This window comes from Marmota flaviventris, chromosome 15, assembly GCF_047511675.1.
Source record: "Marmota flaviventris isolate mMarFla1 chromosome 15, mMarFla1.hap1, whole genome shotgun sequence".
Lineage (NCBI taxonomy): Eukaryota > Metazoa > Chordata > Mammalia > Rodentia > Sciuridae > Marmota > Marmota flaviventris.
The window spans coordinates 83,674,200-83,691,172 of NC_092512.1; the positions used below are offsets into that span (position 1 = coordinate 83,674,200).

The window sequence follows — 16,973 nt, forward strand, 5'->3', positions numbered from 1 at the left end:
ACGACAATGTCTTGCCAAAAAATGTTGCAAGGTGGCTCAGGGGATCTGGGTCATGGGGACACATCTTGGAATTTACTGGATCTCTCATCACTGAGGACAGAGATGTCATGGGGGACAGGCAGGTGTCAGGGTGGGCTCTTCAGCCATAAGCTGCCCACCAACCTGGGTGGCCATAGCCTCCTAGTGAGCTGCACCTGGGGAGGATGGGGCAGCCTGTTCCCATGACATTTCCCCTTGGGGGGCTCCTGCCTCAGTTCTGGGGGGACAAGGGCTGGATTAAACCCAGCAATCAGAAGAGATGAGCTAATAAACATGTGGGCACATAAACACGCTGCAAGGGAAACAGCTGGTCTATAATCTCACATTGCTTTGGCTCCAACTGTATGACTCCAATAAAATAGGGAAACAGTAGACCATGGAAACATTAAGGTTGCTGGGGATTCCAGGAAAAGGGGGAGGTGGACATCTGTAGAGGGGGACCCCTGGCATGGTGGACCTACTCCCTAAGGTACTCTGATGGCAGCTACTCAATGCTAAGCTTTTGTCACTATTTATAGAAATACAAAGGAGTTTAATTAATGATGATCTATCCATATCAATATTACATTGGCCCAACAATTCTGACAATGCCACAGAAATGCAAGATGTAAGTAATAAGGAGAACCCTATGGTGGATATGCGTATGGGGACTCTAGAGTATGTCCGCATTTTTCTGTCCATGTATCTCATTTAAAAGAAAGTCAATTAAGTGCAACATACAGAATATGCTCAGGGACTTCTGTGGACTCAGCATCCTCTCAGCAGAACAAGCCCTCACCCAGGGCACACAGATGCCTTTGTACCTGAGTTAATTATGCACAACACCCAGCCTCATTTTTACTGAATTTGCCTTTGAAGTTTTGCTGATTCTTTTATACCAGTAGGTCCAACAAATCAATTTTTATATTTTCATTCTTTTTTATAGAGAAACATGAAGAAAAGTCCCTAGGAAGGACAACAGTAGCTTAGGTCCCCAAATTTTTAAACACCCTTCTGACACCCAAGATTGATTACTAATTTTACAGCAATGTAACTAGTAATTCTTTAACTATGGAGGAAAATGTGTTCCAAGTGATCCTACACGACTCAGGCTTGAGGAGAAAATGATGTGGGGTGGCTCTAAAAGAATAGCCCAGCTGAGGGGCTGCAGAGTGGCACCTTTAATGCCAGCAGCTCAAGAGGCTGAGGGAGGAGGATTCTGAGTTTGAGGCCATCCTCAGCAACTTAGTGAGGCCCTAAGCACATTAGAGAGGCCCTGGCTCAAAAAGTAAATAAAAATCACCGGGGAGAAGCCTCAGTAGTTAAGCACCTCAAAGTTCAGCCCCAGTCCCAACAATGTACACAGGGAGATGCAAGGTGGCGGGTTCAGTGAAGCAGGGTTTCTCAGAGCTCACCTGCTTGGGACTCCAGCAGTGGGAATCCTGCTTCTCCCCAAGGTTGATGAGAAATGGATTGATCTAGTACTCAATAGAGGACAAAGAGCCCAAGAAAAATAGATCGTTTGAGTGCATTAAATGAGAAAGGAAAAAAAAAAAAACAGAAAATTGTTTGCAGGAGGCGTAGGAATACCACACAGCCCAGGAAAAGCTGAAAACTTCTAGAAACAGGCTTAGTGCAGGAGAGCCCGAGACTGAAGGCCACCTACCCTGGCCAATAGGGAGGCTGTGGGACTCAGTAAAACGGCCCAGAAAAGATGCCCTGAGCTCACCAAACACCAGCCCAGAGCTGAGCTAGGTGCCATCAGGGATTAATGCGCACCTGCCTGAAGGCAGCTGGGTACTCAGATCCTGGGGTCTTCGGAGGGAATCACGTGATTTTATCTCAGACTAGGGAGGACTCAACTGAGCCCAGCAAGCCCAGGGAAAGTCAGACCTGCCTCTGTCCCACCATGCATTCCAGTGGCTTGCAAGGGCTCCATGGCCCAGCAACAGCAGACAGGAATTTAAGACGTGGGTGCAAGGGCGCTCCTGACTCAGCCCACTGCTGCTTGGCCTCAGCTTGAGGCTCAACACTCGTCTAGGCCTGCGGCTGGGCACTCAGCAACTGACTCCAGGAGGTCAGAAAGGGCAGCATCCATGAGCAAATGAAATGGCAGTCGATGCAAAAAGTTTTAATACAATACTGGCACATCCAAATGTCTTCTCTGATAAGCAGATGCTGATCCGTAAGAGGAGGCGGAGAATGGAGGGACTGTGGATTACACAGAAAGGACCGAGGGAGGGGCCTTGGGATGGGAAGGACAGTGGAATGAGATGGACATTATCACCCTATATATGTGGATGACCACACCACTGGTGTGACTCTGAATATTGTTCAGTCAGAGGAAGAAGTTGTGCTCTGTCTGTGTACAATGTGTCAAAGTGCCTGTACAATTAACTAAAACAAAGTTAAAAAGACTGGCCGATTGCATACAAAAACCTTAAAATGATAATGAACCACGATCAAGTGGGGTTCATCCCAGGGGTGGCAGGTTAGTTCAGCTTCTGGAAATGAATATGATTCATCCCATGGACAGACTTAAAGACAAAACCCATCATTATTTCAATATGTGCAGAGAAAGCATTTGACAAGGCACAGCATCTATTCCTGCTCTAATCACTACAAAAATCAGGATAGCAGGAATAAAACTCAACATGGGAAAAGGTATATATGCTTCACCCCAAGCCAACATCATTCTCAATGGATCAGTCTGAAATCAGTCCCTCCTCAATAGGAACAAGACAGGGAAGCCCTCTTTCACCACTTCTAGTCAACATAGTCCCTTTAAAATCCTAGCCAGAGAATTCAGACAAAAAGTTAAAGAATACAAATAATAACTGAAAATATCCCTATTTGCTGTTGACATATTCTATCTTTAGAAGACCCAAAAAACTACACTTCTAGAACTCATTGATAAATTCAGCAAAGTAGCAGGATACAAGTGTGTTATGGGTAAAAAATAATAAAAGTTTATCATAGAAACTTAAAAAAAATAAAATCAACACCATGAATCAACTGTGCTCCTTTACACCAATGAGGAATCAGCTGAAGGAGACAGAAAACTATCCCATTCACAATAGCTTCAAAATGGCTGGGCCTGGGGCTCAGGGCTAGAGCACTTCCCTTGCAAGAACAAGGTGCTGGGTTTGATCCTCAGACCACATAAAAATACCAAAAAAAAAAAAAAAAAAAGGTATTGTGTCCAAATTTTTTATATTATATATATATATATATACACACACACACACACACACACACACACACACACACCCATATATATACATATACATATATATATAATCTCCTCAAAACTAAAATATGTGGGAATCAGTCAGACAACAGAGGTGAAAGATCTCTACAATAAATACTAGAGAATACTAAGGAAAGAAATTGAAGACCTCAGAAGCTAGAGAGAAATACCAAGTTCTATAGACAGAATTAATAATGTCATACCTACCAAAAGCACTCTACAGATTTCTTACAATTCCTTACAATTTCCTTACAATTCCCACTCTTAATAGAAATAAAAATCTATCATGAAACTCCTTTGGAAACACAGAATATCAAAAAGCAATCATTAGCAAGGACACAAGAGACGTCACAATTTGGTCCTTAAATCATACTACAGAGCTATGGTAATCAAGACAGCATGGTATTGGCACAAAAGGAGACATGCAGACCAAGGAACAGGTTAGAAGGCACAGAAACAAATCCATGTAAGTACAGTTATACTAGACAGAGATGCCATAAACATACATTGGAGAAAATATAGCCTCTTCAGGAAATTATTTTAGGAAAAAGAGAAAGTCATATGTAGCAAATGAAATTGAAACCCTAACTCTCACCTTGCACAAAAATCAAACTCAATATGGATTAAGAATGTGAGCAACAGACCAGAGACCCTGCTCCTACTAGAAGGAAATGTAGGCCCAGCTCTCAATCATCTCACCTTAGAAACCATCTTCCTCAACAAGACTCCTAAGGAATACAGTCCGGAATCTATAAATGGGATGAAATAAAACTAAAAAGCTTCTTCAAAGGAAAAGAAACAATCATGAACATGAAGAGCCTACAGATGGGAGAAAATCTTTGCCACCTGATCATTAATTTCCAGGATATACCAAGAACTCAAATACACTAAAAAAAAAAGTCAATAAATGGACAAAGGAACTGAACATGCACTTCCCAGAAAAATAAAAGGAATGGTAAACAAATTTATGAGAAAATGTTCAACATCTAGCTATCAGAGAAATGCAAATTAAGAACACACTGAGACTCGGTGCAGTGGTGCACACCTATCCTCCCAGTGGTTTTAGAGGCTGAGGCAGGAGGATTGTGAGTTCAAAGCCAGCCTCAGCAAAAGTGAGGAATTAAGCAGCTCAGTGAGACTCTGTCTTTAAATAAAATACAAAATAGGGCTGGGGATGTGGCTCAGTGGTCAAGTGCCTCTGAGTTCAAGCCCCAGTACCCACCCCCACCAAAAAAAAAAAAAAAACAAAAACAACTAAACCACAATTCAGTGTGGTAATTACCAAGAATGCAAGTAACAATAAAGGTTGAGGAGGATTGCAGAAAGAGATTCATTCATACGCTGCTGGTGGGAGTGCAAATTGGTGCAGCCAGTATGGAAAGCAGTATGGAGATTCTTTAGAAAAAGGAGAATGGAAGAACCATTTGAGCCACTTATACCATGCTTTGGTATATACCTACAGGACTTCAAATCACCATACTTTAGTGACACAGCCACATTCATGTTTATAGAAGCTCAAGTCACAATAGCTAAGCTATGAAACCAACCTAGGTGGCCTTCAACAGATGAATAAAGAAAATGTGATAGATAGATAGATAGATAGATAGATAGATAGATAGATAGATAGATATAGACGGGAAGGAGGGAGGGAGGGAGGGAGGCAGGCAGGCAAGAAAGGGAAGGAAGAAGGATCCAAGGGTTCAGAGACTGATGGGTTGGTGCCCAGGGGCATACAGAAGTCAGTGGGCCCTTTGCAGAGTGAGCCAGTTTACTCTCCACAATTTCCTCTCAGGACCAATGTGGAGATACAAGGTGGTTGGGAAGCATGCGCATTGGGAGTGGGCGTCACTGCTCTGAGCTGCTGTCAGTCAGCAGTCCCGAGACACACTTCCTCCATGTGTTGCCATCCACAGGTCACATCACATAAGTTGATATTTTATCTCAAGCCACACTAACTCTGTGCCTCAATGTGAGAGGCCTGAGGTTGGCTTATTATGATTGGAACCGAGAAAGCAACTCAGGCTCCTCTGACCTTGGACGATGACACATACACTCAAGAAGTTTCCCTCCAGACACTTCTTGTTTACCATTGTCTGAGGACAGGTGAAGAATTGGCCTTGCCTTTGGGGACACCGTCCCTGCCTACTGCAAGACAGGTCCTGTCAGGCTTCACCAGAACACCAAGGTTACCAGTCCACTGAGGGGTGAGCTCAGGCCCTGGGTCCCATATAACCTCCTCCTGGAGGCTCAGCTCCACGTCTGAATGCACAAGAGGCAGGGAGGTGCTGGAGGATGGGATTTTGGAGTCCGACTCTTGCCACATTATAATTGCAACCCAGGTATTCATAGAATTGCTATTTACTTGAAATGTTATATCAGTTTTATTTCATAGCATTAGTATAATTTATAATATTACCAGTATTATTTTTCATGTGTAAATTAGTATAAATGTGCATGAGGAATAATAATTCAGGAGATTGACAGATCTAGCTCTACAATAATCTCTAGGACTTAAAATGTTTCAAAACCTATCATTTCCATTCATAAGATCAGACATACGCAAACTAAAAATCCTATCTAATATTAGTCGTAATAGAAACTTAAAAAAAGTTGATGAAATTTAATTGTTTTAAATGTACCCAAGTTCACTACTTGTGAATGATTAATTATTTCTTCTTCACTATCACATAGTTATTATTTTAAACTTAGAGAATGTTAATGCCTTTTGAAAATGTCCTCAATGAAAAAAAGAGAAGAGGGCTGGGGCTGGGGCTCAGGGGCAGAGTACTCGCCTAGCACGGGTTCCATCCTCAGCACCACATAAAAATAAAATAAAGGGACGTTTTCACCTACAGCTAAAAAAATACATTTTACAAAAACTATACATAAATTGCAGAGGGATCCATAGAGTTAAGGGAAGGGAGGTGAGAGGGGAGTTCAGGGGACTGAATTAGAACAAACTGTGTTTCATGCACTGGCAATTCTGTCAAACTGTATCCTAATGTTATAAATAACTAAAAACAATCAGTGAAAAATAATTCCCAAAAAAGTAAAAAGAGGTGTGATTTAACAGTTTGTTACCAATTAAAATACTTCACAAAATTAAAAAGGGAAACCCTAAGGATGCACAGAGATAGACAAATAGAATAAATTTTAATTTGTTACCAAAAAAAATACACAATGTTTTCACAGCTAATCTCTCTGTCGTGGTATTAGTATACAGAGCCAGAGACATTCATCTGGTGACAGTTAGGACCTCCTCATATTGGAACGTTGTTCCTTGACGCCTGTTGTGTTTCTGAGGCTCTCAGGTTCGCTAGCTGACGTTTAGCTTTAGAGTTCTTTACTAATGCAAACCATGGAGAAAGAATTTAACCAAAGAGTTTTCAGAAAAGGTAATTCTTTCATGTGGATTCATTGAATTTAAAAAAAATATCCCAGGGATGAAAGGAGATTTAAAAATACTAGAAGAAGGGGCAGGGGCTCAGGGGCAGGGGCAGGGCACTCGCCTGGCACATGTGAGGCACTTGGTTCAATCCCAGCATCACATAAAAATACCATCTATAACTAAAAAAAATACATTCAAAATACTAGAATACATACAAATTTGTGATAAAATTAGAAAACATATAACTGGGCAAAGTAATATTATTCTAGAGAACCATAGGCCCCTGATCTGGCTATAGTTTATGTCCTTCTATGTTAACACACATTGTTCCTTGATTCCTAAAAATTCCTAGAGTCCTTGCCCTCTCCCAGCTGATCTGTCAGGTTTATTCTTTACTAATGCCCAATCCCTGAGACAGCAGAGAATTTTAGACAAGGATTTTTGCATAAGTAGTGATTTCTGAAAGGTAAGACATATTCTGCTTCTGTTAGTTTATTTCTAGAGGCACCAGTAAATCTAAGCCTTTGCTGTAATTTCACTGAAGTTTCTGTAGCAAAGAAGAGCAGCTTACAATGATCTAAAGGAAGCTTATTTTACCTTCCATGAGACACATTTAATTTTTAAAAGCTTTTTTGGTGTTCTTGTCATGCTAATCTTGATTAATGATGCTTGGAAATAAGAATGATCTTCATAAAAATATAGTCCAAGTACAGTTTCTATCCAGTCACTGAAGGATCACAGAATTTATATTTGCACATTCATCAAGTTAAATTATGGAGAATAACCTCCAGGAATTAATGTAATTTTAAAGGAAGATGAATGGCAATTAGACCGTAATAGTGGAGATCTTTCCCATCTTGTTCCCAAATGTCTGGATGCAGGCATTGGAAGCAGGATGGCAGAAGCTTGGGAAATGAGGGCAGATTTCCTGAAGGACACTCAATGGTTTGGAGGCCTGCTCCCAGCACTCAGGTGTCTTTTAGGGTCTGAGTGAATATGCATCTAGAGGTTTCTGAGCTAAGGAATGTTGCAGCATCTTCCAAACAGGAACAATTCAAATGGAAGACATGCAGAAGGACTTCACCTTGCTTATTGCAGACACTCCCTTTTCCTCCTTGGGGACGGACAGGCCAACTAGAATGTGATAGGTGAATTTTATTGGTCCTGTTATTGCCTGGAGCTTAGTTTTGAAATACTTAATTTTCCTTGAAATTGAAAGTTTTATTGCATTTACAAAGTGTGTGCGAGACCTCTTCTTTCATCCGAGGAGAGGCAAGTGAACAGGTAAACTGTTGGCTAAACTCTCCTTGTGCCAGGCATACATGTGACCACAGATCCAGGAACTTGGGAATCTCAGGCAGGAGGATGCCTAGTTCAAGGCCAGCCTCAAGAACTTAGTGAGGTACTAAGACCCTCAGTGAAAAACTGTCCCCATATTAAAAAATAAATAAAAAGGGCTGGGGGTTGGGGATGTAGCTCAGTGATAAGGCACCCCTGGGTCCAGGCAAAAGTTCTCTTCCTGAAAAAATGTTCCCTTTGTTGCTTTCTACAAATGACCCTGGAGTGGATATGCAGCTAATGTCAGCAAGTGGTGAGTGACAGCACTACTTCTGTTTCCACATCTCCTGATCCTACTTTATAAAACACACACACACATTGGGTAGGAATCATCCCAACACCAACACAAGGATGCTGGCTTCACCTGTCACTGAATTGACTCTCACTAATCTGACTCACACCAAAAGGGCCAGGGCATAAATGCTTCCTTCCCCCTCTTTTACTCAGGATGCAAATGGAGATGAAATTACTCACTTGGGTGACATGGCTGACCCTAAGGGTAAGTGATGGTGACTGGATTAGAGGAAGCTATGGAGGGGCAGGACACATAAGTACACAATTCCTCCCAATTCTGTACTCTATAAAGAGAGAGTGGGATGAGCAGGTGAAGTTGTCCTCCTAGAGGATCCGTTTCCAACTCCAACCTGGGTACCTACAGCTTTCCCTGGGCAATGTCTACACAGCAGCAGCGTTTCAGAGACGCCGTTCTCAGGACAGACAGGACCACATTTTAGGAAGTGGGAAGGGAGGGATTAAAAGGAGGTGGTGGAATTTATAATCTAAAGGAAAACACAGTAGTTCTGCCAGACAGGGGAAGGCATCACCACCTCCCTGAGATGAGGAGCATCTACAAAATCATTGATCTGAAGAAGGAGTGGTGCACAAGCTAAAATTAGTTAATTATTTTTTTAAATTGACTATTTTCCTTGGTCTGGGTTGGGGTGGACCAGCTTTCCTGAGGGCTGGACAAAATTTATGCCCCCGAGCCACATGCCATCCCTTGAATTTAAATTGATAATGGAAATAAAAGGCTATCCTACTTCCAAAGAATGTTTTTTAGTAAATGATGATTCTAGTGACTGTAAAATGTGACATAATGACAAAATTCTGCTGCTGTCAAACACTTCTGGTTCTCTCTGCAGAAACATGTCATTTGCTTCAACATCCCCATGAAGATGGACTGAGATTCCAGACTCAGGGTCACGAGAAGTGCTCTGCCTCCACCTGGCTGCCATCCTGGGGGGGGGGGGGGGGCAAAAGCCCAGGCTCATCAACCTCATCCACCTTGCTCTGACACACATCGTCCTACTCCTCACTGTGGCCCTTTTGGTATCCACAGACATCTGGGAAGTGCAGGACATTCCAGGTGATGTCAAATGCAAAATTCTGGTCTTCCTGCACAAGGTCATGAGGGGACTGTCCCTCGTCACCACCTGTGTCCTGAGTGTGCTCCAGGTCCTCACCATCAGCCCCAGTGGCTCCTTGCTGGCCAACTTCAAAGTCAAATCTGCAAACCCCATCCTGGGGGCATGTCTGTTCCTGTGGGTCCTCACCATGGCCATTACCAGTGACCAGCTGCTCTGCACGGTGGCCATCCCTAATGCCATGCAGCCAGGTCTTCTCTTTGTCAACAGCCACTGCTCCTTCTTGCCGAAGTACAGGGGTGTTTTCCTCCTCTTGGTAATGCTCAGAGACATCTTCTTCATGGGCCTCATGGCCGTGTCCAGTGAGTACATAGCCATCCTCCTGCACAGACATCAACAGCGCTGCCTGTCCCTCCATGGCTCCAGGCTGTCCCCCCAGACCTCCCCTGAGCACAGGGCCACTTGCAGTGTCCTACAGCTGCTCAGCTGCTTCACCGCCCTGTACTGTGCAGACTCTGCGCTCTCCCTGCTCATCAGCAGGATGAGGAGAAACGACCCCATGCTCGTGAGCATCCACAACGCGGTGGCCAGTGGCTATGGCATGCTCAGTCCCCTGGTACTGCTCAGGGAAGACACGCAGATCCTGAACATCGTACGAGCCCAGTGGAGGAACAAAGCTCAGATGTTGACAAGACGCATCTAAAACAGCTCCTCCACTCTCGCTTACAAATCCCTCTATCCACACAAACTTCTTTCTGATATGATTTCAGCAAGTCCACCAGATTTTCTGTCTGATAAAGTTATCTATGTGACTACAAATGATCTTGTGTATGGTTTTACTTGATATCTGCATCGGTGTCTTTAGGTATATCCACGGACTTTTATAATCTCATCTTATTTTCTTTCTTCTTGTTTTATGAAAACTTCTTTTAAAGAAGTTCTATTAGAGCCACATTGTACCTTTTTCTGTCTAAAAATATACTATTTTAAAAAGAAGACTGCAACATGGCTATCAATCAGGCAGTGCCATAACCCCAAATGTCCATCAAGAAAAGAATAGATATTGTCTAGCATGGTCCAGGCCATGGGTTCAATCCACAGCAACTACAGGAAAAAAGAAAAAAATGGATAAACAAATGCAGTGGGGCTAGAGATGTGTGTATGAACAGGCACATTATATATCCATATACACAAACATGCAAGCATATATAATTTATAGATATAGAATATCACTCTGCCATAAAGAGAAATAATACATGCAACAATATGGATAAATCCCAAAAGTATTCAGCTAAAAAAAATATCAGACAAAAACATCACAGATTGCTGAGTAAAATTCCATTGTGTATTTAGAAAATAATGCTAAGTGAAGTTAGTCAATTGCAAACAAACAAACAAAAAACCCCACAAATGCCGAATGTTTTCTCTCATATAAGGAGGCTGACTCATAGTGGGGTAGGGAGGGGGGCATGGAAGGAATAGACGGACTCTAGATAGGGCAGAGTGGAGGGAGGGGAGGAGACGGGGGATTAGCAAGAATGGTGGAATGTTATGGACATCATCATCCAAAGTCCACATATGAAGACACAAATTGGTGTCAAATATTTTTTCTATATGTGAAAAATTGTTCTGTATATGTGTAATGAGAATTGTAATGCATTCCACTGTCATGTATTTAAAAAAATTCGATAAATTTTTTAAAATCACATATTGTATACTCCACTCTTATGAAGTATGCATAATATGGAAACCCAAGAGTCACAGAGCAGAAGTTAGTGACCAGTGCCTGGGAAGGCAGGAGAGTAACTGTCTGCCTGAGGGAGACCTGGTTTCCATTGGTGGTTATTAAAAGCTGTGCAACAAGGAAAGTTTGTAATAACATTGCACCATTACAAATATCACTAGATCCAATTTTCAAATGGACACTATTAGGAGAAATGAATCTCATTTAAAAACAAAACCCCCCAAAAACCTGAAAATGCTGGGATTCTGCTCAATGATGGTGGGTATAAACTCTGGTGACAGGAAGGCATTGTGGCGCTGCAGACCCCAACTGTACTCTGGACCACCTACTCAGAGTTGTTAGAAATACCGGCTTCCAGGAACTGAGAACCTACTCTGCCGAGTCAGGTGTGGCTCTAGCTTCTTCCTAAACCTTGATCCTAATTTTCCCAGTGGTCTTGGGTCCTATAGGAGGAATCCTGACTTTATGGAGAACAAACAAGGGTTGGAAACCAAACTGACTGTCCCAGGGTTACCCACCATGCAGACCACGGTTCTGATGGATTGATCAGTCTGAAAATAAACTCCAGTCTGAGGTCATTTCTGGTCAGAGGAGGAGGGAAAAAGAGGAATCATCAAGGGGCTCCAGGAACCTTTGAGACTGAATTAGTCTTCACGTCCTCATTGTGGTGATGGTTCTGTGGGTGTATGTATGTGGCAGACCTAAAAAGCTGTTCATTAAATATGTGTGATTTATTCTTATCAGTTTCACCTGAATAAAATTATTTTTTAAATGAGTAAAAGATATTAAAAGACAATTCAACAAAAGGCAGACAGCAACTATGCCTAAGGAAATATGGCAGACACCACACATCATTGTGGAATTGTAAGAAAAATCAATTAATTTGAAAAGAAACAGAAAATTGACAAACAAAAGGTTGGGGACAGAAGCATAAACAGGCAAGTGAAACTTCATCAAACCAAAAGCTTCTTCACATCAAGTAAGGCAAGAACAGAGGAAAGGATCCAACTGACAATGAGAGAAGTTACCTGCACATCACCTGAGAAGCCTACAGTGTCTCAATACAGAGGTCATCCCTGGAACTCTAACAAAACCCAGGGGAAAAACCCCTAAAGGAGCTGGGCACAGTGGCACACACCTAGAATCCCTGTGGTTCAGGAGGCTACGTGGGGAGGATCACAAGTTGGAGGCCAGCCTCAGCAAGTTAGCAAGACCCTAAGCAACTCAGTGAGACCCTGTCTCTAAATAAAATTTAAAAAAAAGACCTGGGGATGTGGCTCAGTGTTTAAGTGCCCTGAGTTCAATCCCTAGTAGAAAAGATCAGAAAAACTTAAAATTCTATATTTGGTAAATTCATCATTTTGATCCAATATGCCTAGGTTAGTGTTTTGTTTTTTTTTTTTTTTTTTTCTGATTACACTCTGCTTTATTCTAAGGCCAACTTACAAGGGTCAACTCTCAATCAAACATATGAGCTCATAAATTAAAAAAAATTAAAAATGGATCCAAATACCTTTGGTTAATATGATTTTAAAGATTCAATTTAAATTGGAAAAATTAATAAAAGTACAAATGTCTTTAAAGTTTTGTTTCTAAATGATTGAACAGCTGTTAAAATGTTAATATGTATAAAGTGTCTGACATCCATTGTCTCTAGGATTTTTATTTAACAGGAAAAAAAGATTACTAATGCTATTCAGTGCACTTGTCTGATACCTTTTTTAAAAAAAATTTCTAAATCACACCTAAATGTATATGAAATTAATCATGGATGTATTTGTTAGAGACATCTAATTGGTTTACAAAGTTAAAATGCTGTTAAATATAATATCAAGTACTATTAACTCCTTAAATTCCATAAAGTAAAATACTTAAAGAATGTTGGTGCTTTCATAAATTGGTAAATTAAAAAATAAAATTATTTTGTGTTATCATAAAAACAAGGTTACTATAAATTAAAAGTCCCAACAGGTATAATTCTACATACAAGGAGTCAAGAGGTTAACTGCATTTCAATTAAAATACTGTAAATAACAAAAATATTTCATCTTATTAAAATGGATTAATTTATCTAAATTTAGAAATTTATAATGGTTATTTCAAGGTACAAACTAAAAGAAGGATCAGTGGATTTAAAATGATTAAAAGGTTCTGAATATAAAAATATTTAGTAAAAAAAAGTTTCCAGGTAAAAATATTTATGTGGTAAAGTATGATTATAATATATCTAAGTAAACAATAAAAGGGTCTAATTATATAATATAAAGATCTACAAATAAGAGATAAATATTAAAAGGGTTATATGTAACTAAGCTGGTTACATATGTAATACAAAATATTCAAGGTTGTTCCATAAGGACAAATATTAATGTTCTGATATACTTATATGTTCAAATGACAAAAACTTCTAAAAATATAAATTACATTGTGTCTGTTCAGTTTTATCCCCTAGAGCAAGTAATCCTGGAAAAATTAAGGTTTGTACATCTGTAGCTAATCAACAACTGTTATTTTAAAGTATTGTCCTACATTACAGAGTCTAGATTTTCCTTTAAAAGCTAACCTTGGTTAATATAAAAACATCAATAAAAGTGGTACAATACTCTTCTCTACAGATTAAATGTGTTCATATCTTTCAGGTATAAAAGTCTTTAAGGTAAAAGGTTTAAAGGAACATTTTATCAAGCTGGTGTTCTCCAAACTAAAATTGTCTGTAATGGTAATTTAAACTTATAAGGATAATATAAATAAATCCCCAATAGAATCTACTATTTGATGCTTTGTAACCAAATCTTATGTTACCTTTTACACTAAGATATAGAAATTTAAAAGGTATCTTAAAACATAATGAAAGCCTGATCTGTTTAGAGGTTAATATTGTAAAACATTTTTGCCACTTTTCCACATGAAAGAGCACTCAGCCTTCCCTTAATTAATGTTTCAGATATATATCATATTGTGCTAGCTGACTTTCATACAGACTCGGGGAAAAATATATGTAAACTTTATAAAATGATATCTAAAAAGAGAGACAAAGATCAGCTTCAGAACTATAAGACTTTGCCTAGGATTTGTGAAGAGCCCTGCCTTACCTAAGATAAGGCTCAGCCTCCCACCTACAACTCATCAGAATGACTTTAAGATAGGCCAGACTTCAGTTATTTAATGTTCAAAAATTGATTTTATCATAAAGATGACTGTGATCTCAAATAGAAATATAAGTTATAACTCAGCCAAGGTTCAAAGTTATAGACAAGTTAAATATGTCCTTACTATTGTTAATGTCACTGTGTATTTTCATTACAACTGAAAGGAAAGTGACCAGGACACTAGCAACCAAGAGACCTTTATTGTGGCAATGCCTGATTAACAGGAAGAGCATGAGAGCCCAAGAAAGAGCAAGAGAGGAGGACCTGGCAAGAGAGAGTTTTTATAGCCAAAATCTAATGGGCTCTCTGAGTCTGCAAGCTGCCTTGTTGGCGAACAGTGATTGTGTCACACAGTAGTTGCTAAGGTGTCATCTTCTGCCTTCAGGCAGACAGGACAGGGGCCAGATGTGGATTTCTATTGCACCAGATGGGTGGGGTCGAGTGTTCAGCCTTCAGACAAACAAGCAAAGCTCACATTTGTTCAGCCTGCTCCACAAATAACAATAACTGCTGCCTGTTAAGGCTGTACAGAGGTAATACTTCATGAACATATAGCCGAAGTTAATTTGAGATATTAAGCCATCATCTGTAGACAGATCAGAATTAAAAGGGACTAAATTAACTGCAGAAGGGGCTGAGGTCATGGATCAGCAGTAGGATGCCTGCCTTGCATGTGGGAGGCACTGGATTCCATCCTCAGCATCACATAAGTTGATGGATAAGATAAAGGTATTGTGTTATGTACAACTTAAATAACAACAAAAAAATTAACTGTAAAGTTATAAACATTAACACTAAAGCCCAATATTCTTAGTTTAAGACTGACTTGCTTGATGTTTAAAGCCAAGGCTTAAATAATTAGGTTAAAATAAAGGGGCCAAAAAAATAAATATTTGGCTCTTGCCCTCTGAGTCAGCCTTAACCCAGGACAGGGGGAAAGCTTTACAATTCCGGGCCACATGACCTCCCAATAAGGGAGATTAATGAGACCCCTGGGGAATGAAAAGCCAATCAGTGTGCATGCTGCAAAAGAGGAGAGTCATTAAAAAGGGGAGACATGCCTGATGCTTCCAAGGGGAGCCACGTGGTCAGTAAGACCTTGACCCATCCTAACGCAGATGACACTAGCAGAGTCATCTGCTAATGTTGTGTCTACATTCCTGATAATTCCGACAATGTTAAAGATTTATGTTCCCTAAAAAAGGGCCTCATTAGGCTTTGATAGGCCTTGCTATGGGGACAATTTCTCAGGTCTTCTGCCTCTTGGTAAGCAATTATTAATTTCTGTCATTTTCATGATATTCATGGACAGGTTCCAGATGTTACAACTGCTATTTTGTATTAATCTTGTTTCAATACTCATGTCTTTTTGTTTCTCTCATAGAGGTGCCCACCCCAGGTGAATTTACATCCCGGTCTTCCTGAACCAGATTTCTACCATGGACTCCTTTGTTAGAGTCTGTAAACAAGTCAGGATGGCGCCTGGCATTTTGCCAGAGAAATGTTAGAATCTGTAAACAAGTCTGGATGGCGCCTGGCAAAATGCCAGAGGGAGTGGTTTGTGAAGTAACACCAGCGAGCCATTAAGTGTGGAGATTCCTTATTGGTTGACTGATGTATCTAGTTTATGCTAATTAGATAAGCCGTGTGGAATGTATAAATACTGCTCCTGTCCTGCAATAAACGGCTCCCTCTCCTGCTGTATCAACGTACACAAGTTGTTCATCACCCCCACAGTTATTTTGCTGCAGCTGGACTGCGGCACTCCTTGACCCACTCAGTTTCTAAAAAGAGACTCCAAACTGCTTGCCCACTGCACATTGCCAGCTTGAAGCAATAACAATCATCACCCTTTTCCTAACCAGAAGGTCCCTAACATTAGAGAAAATATTATATTCAGTATAGATGTTCATCAATATGTCTGGCTCAGGAAGATGTACCTAGAATACTACTCTCCAGATCACCCTGGGTGACCTCCCAGAAAGAGACACTTGCTTCCACAACCCAACTTATAAGTGGGACAACTCCGCATTCACCAAAAATTGTACTTCCTGGGTCCCACTTCGAACTCCTTGCCTAAGTCTCCAAACTGTCAATAACTCTGAACTATGGAACCTACTATTTTAATGGAGTAAAAAGAAAGGAACCCTGTACTTATTAGAAGGCCAGGGCCCACTGATTTATCAACATAGATGGGCTGCCCCCATTTGAGTTCCCCTCCTGGCTGGTTTGGGAATAGCTGAATCTACTTATTTGGAAACTGCAGCTCTGATCACAGGTTCTAAAAATGTTAAGTCCCTCAGCCATCAAATAGATACAGATTTAGGAAAACGAAAAATGTCAGTCTCCAAACTAGAGGTTTCACTAGACTCTGACAAAAATAGTCTTACAAAACAGATGAGGTCTAGTGTCTCTTTCTAAAACAAGGAGGACTTTGTATGGCCCTAGGAGAAACTTGTTTCTATGCAAACCATTCTGGGATAATAAAAGACAGTTTGGCACTAGTGAGAAATAGGTTAAAGGAAAGAAAGAAAGCACAAGACACTTCAGGCAATTGGTTCCAAAACCTACTCTCAAGGTCCCCTTGGTTAACTACCATCATTTCAGTCATAGTTGGGCCCCTAGTCCTTCTCCTGATTGGTATTCCTGTAGGACCCTGCCTCTTAAAAACCCTCCTAAACCATATACACAAGAATGTAGGTGAGGTGCGACTTATGGGCTT

The 16,973-nt window shown here is 40.6% G+C and overlaps 1 protein-coding gene across 1 annotated transcript in view; it reads left to right on the top strand.

The window, feature by feature from the left end:
- LOC114090636 (zinc finger protein 708-like) overlaps positions 1–16,408 on the top strand; it is a 103,061-nt gene extending 86,653 nt beyond the window's left edge. Inside the window, exon 6 of the mRNA XM_071602384.1 lies at positions 15,636–16,408. Coding sequence (XP_071458485.1) covers positions 15,636–15,676 — 41 coding nt within the window. The 3' untranslated portion in view covers positions 15,677–16,408. The remainder of the gene's footprint in view (positions 1–15,635) is intronic.
- Positions 16,409–16,973: the final 565 nt, after the last annotated feature.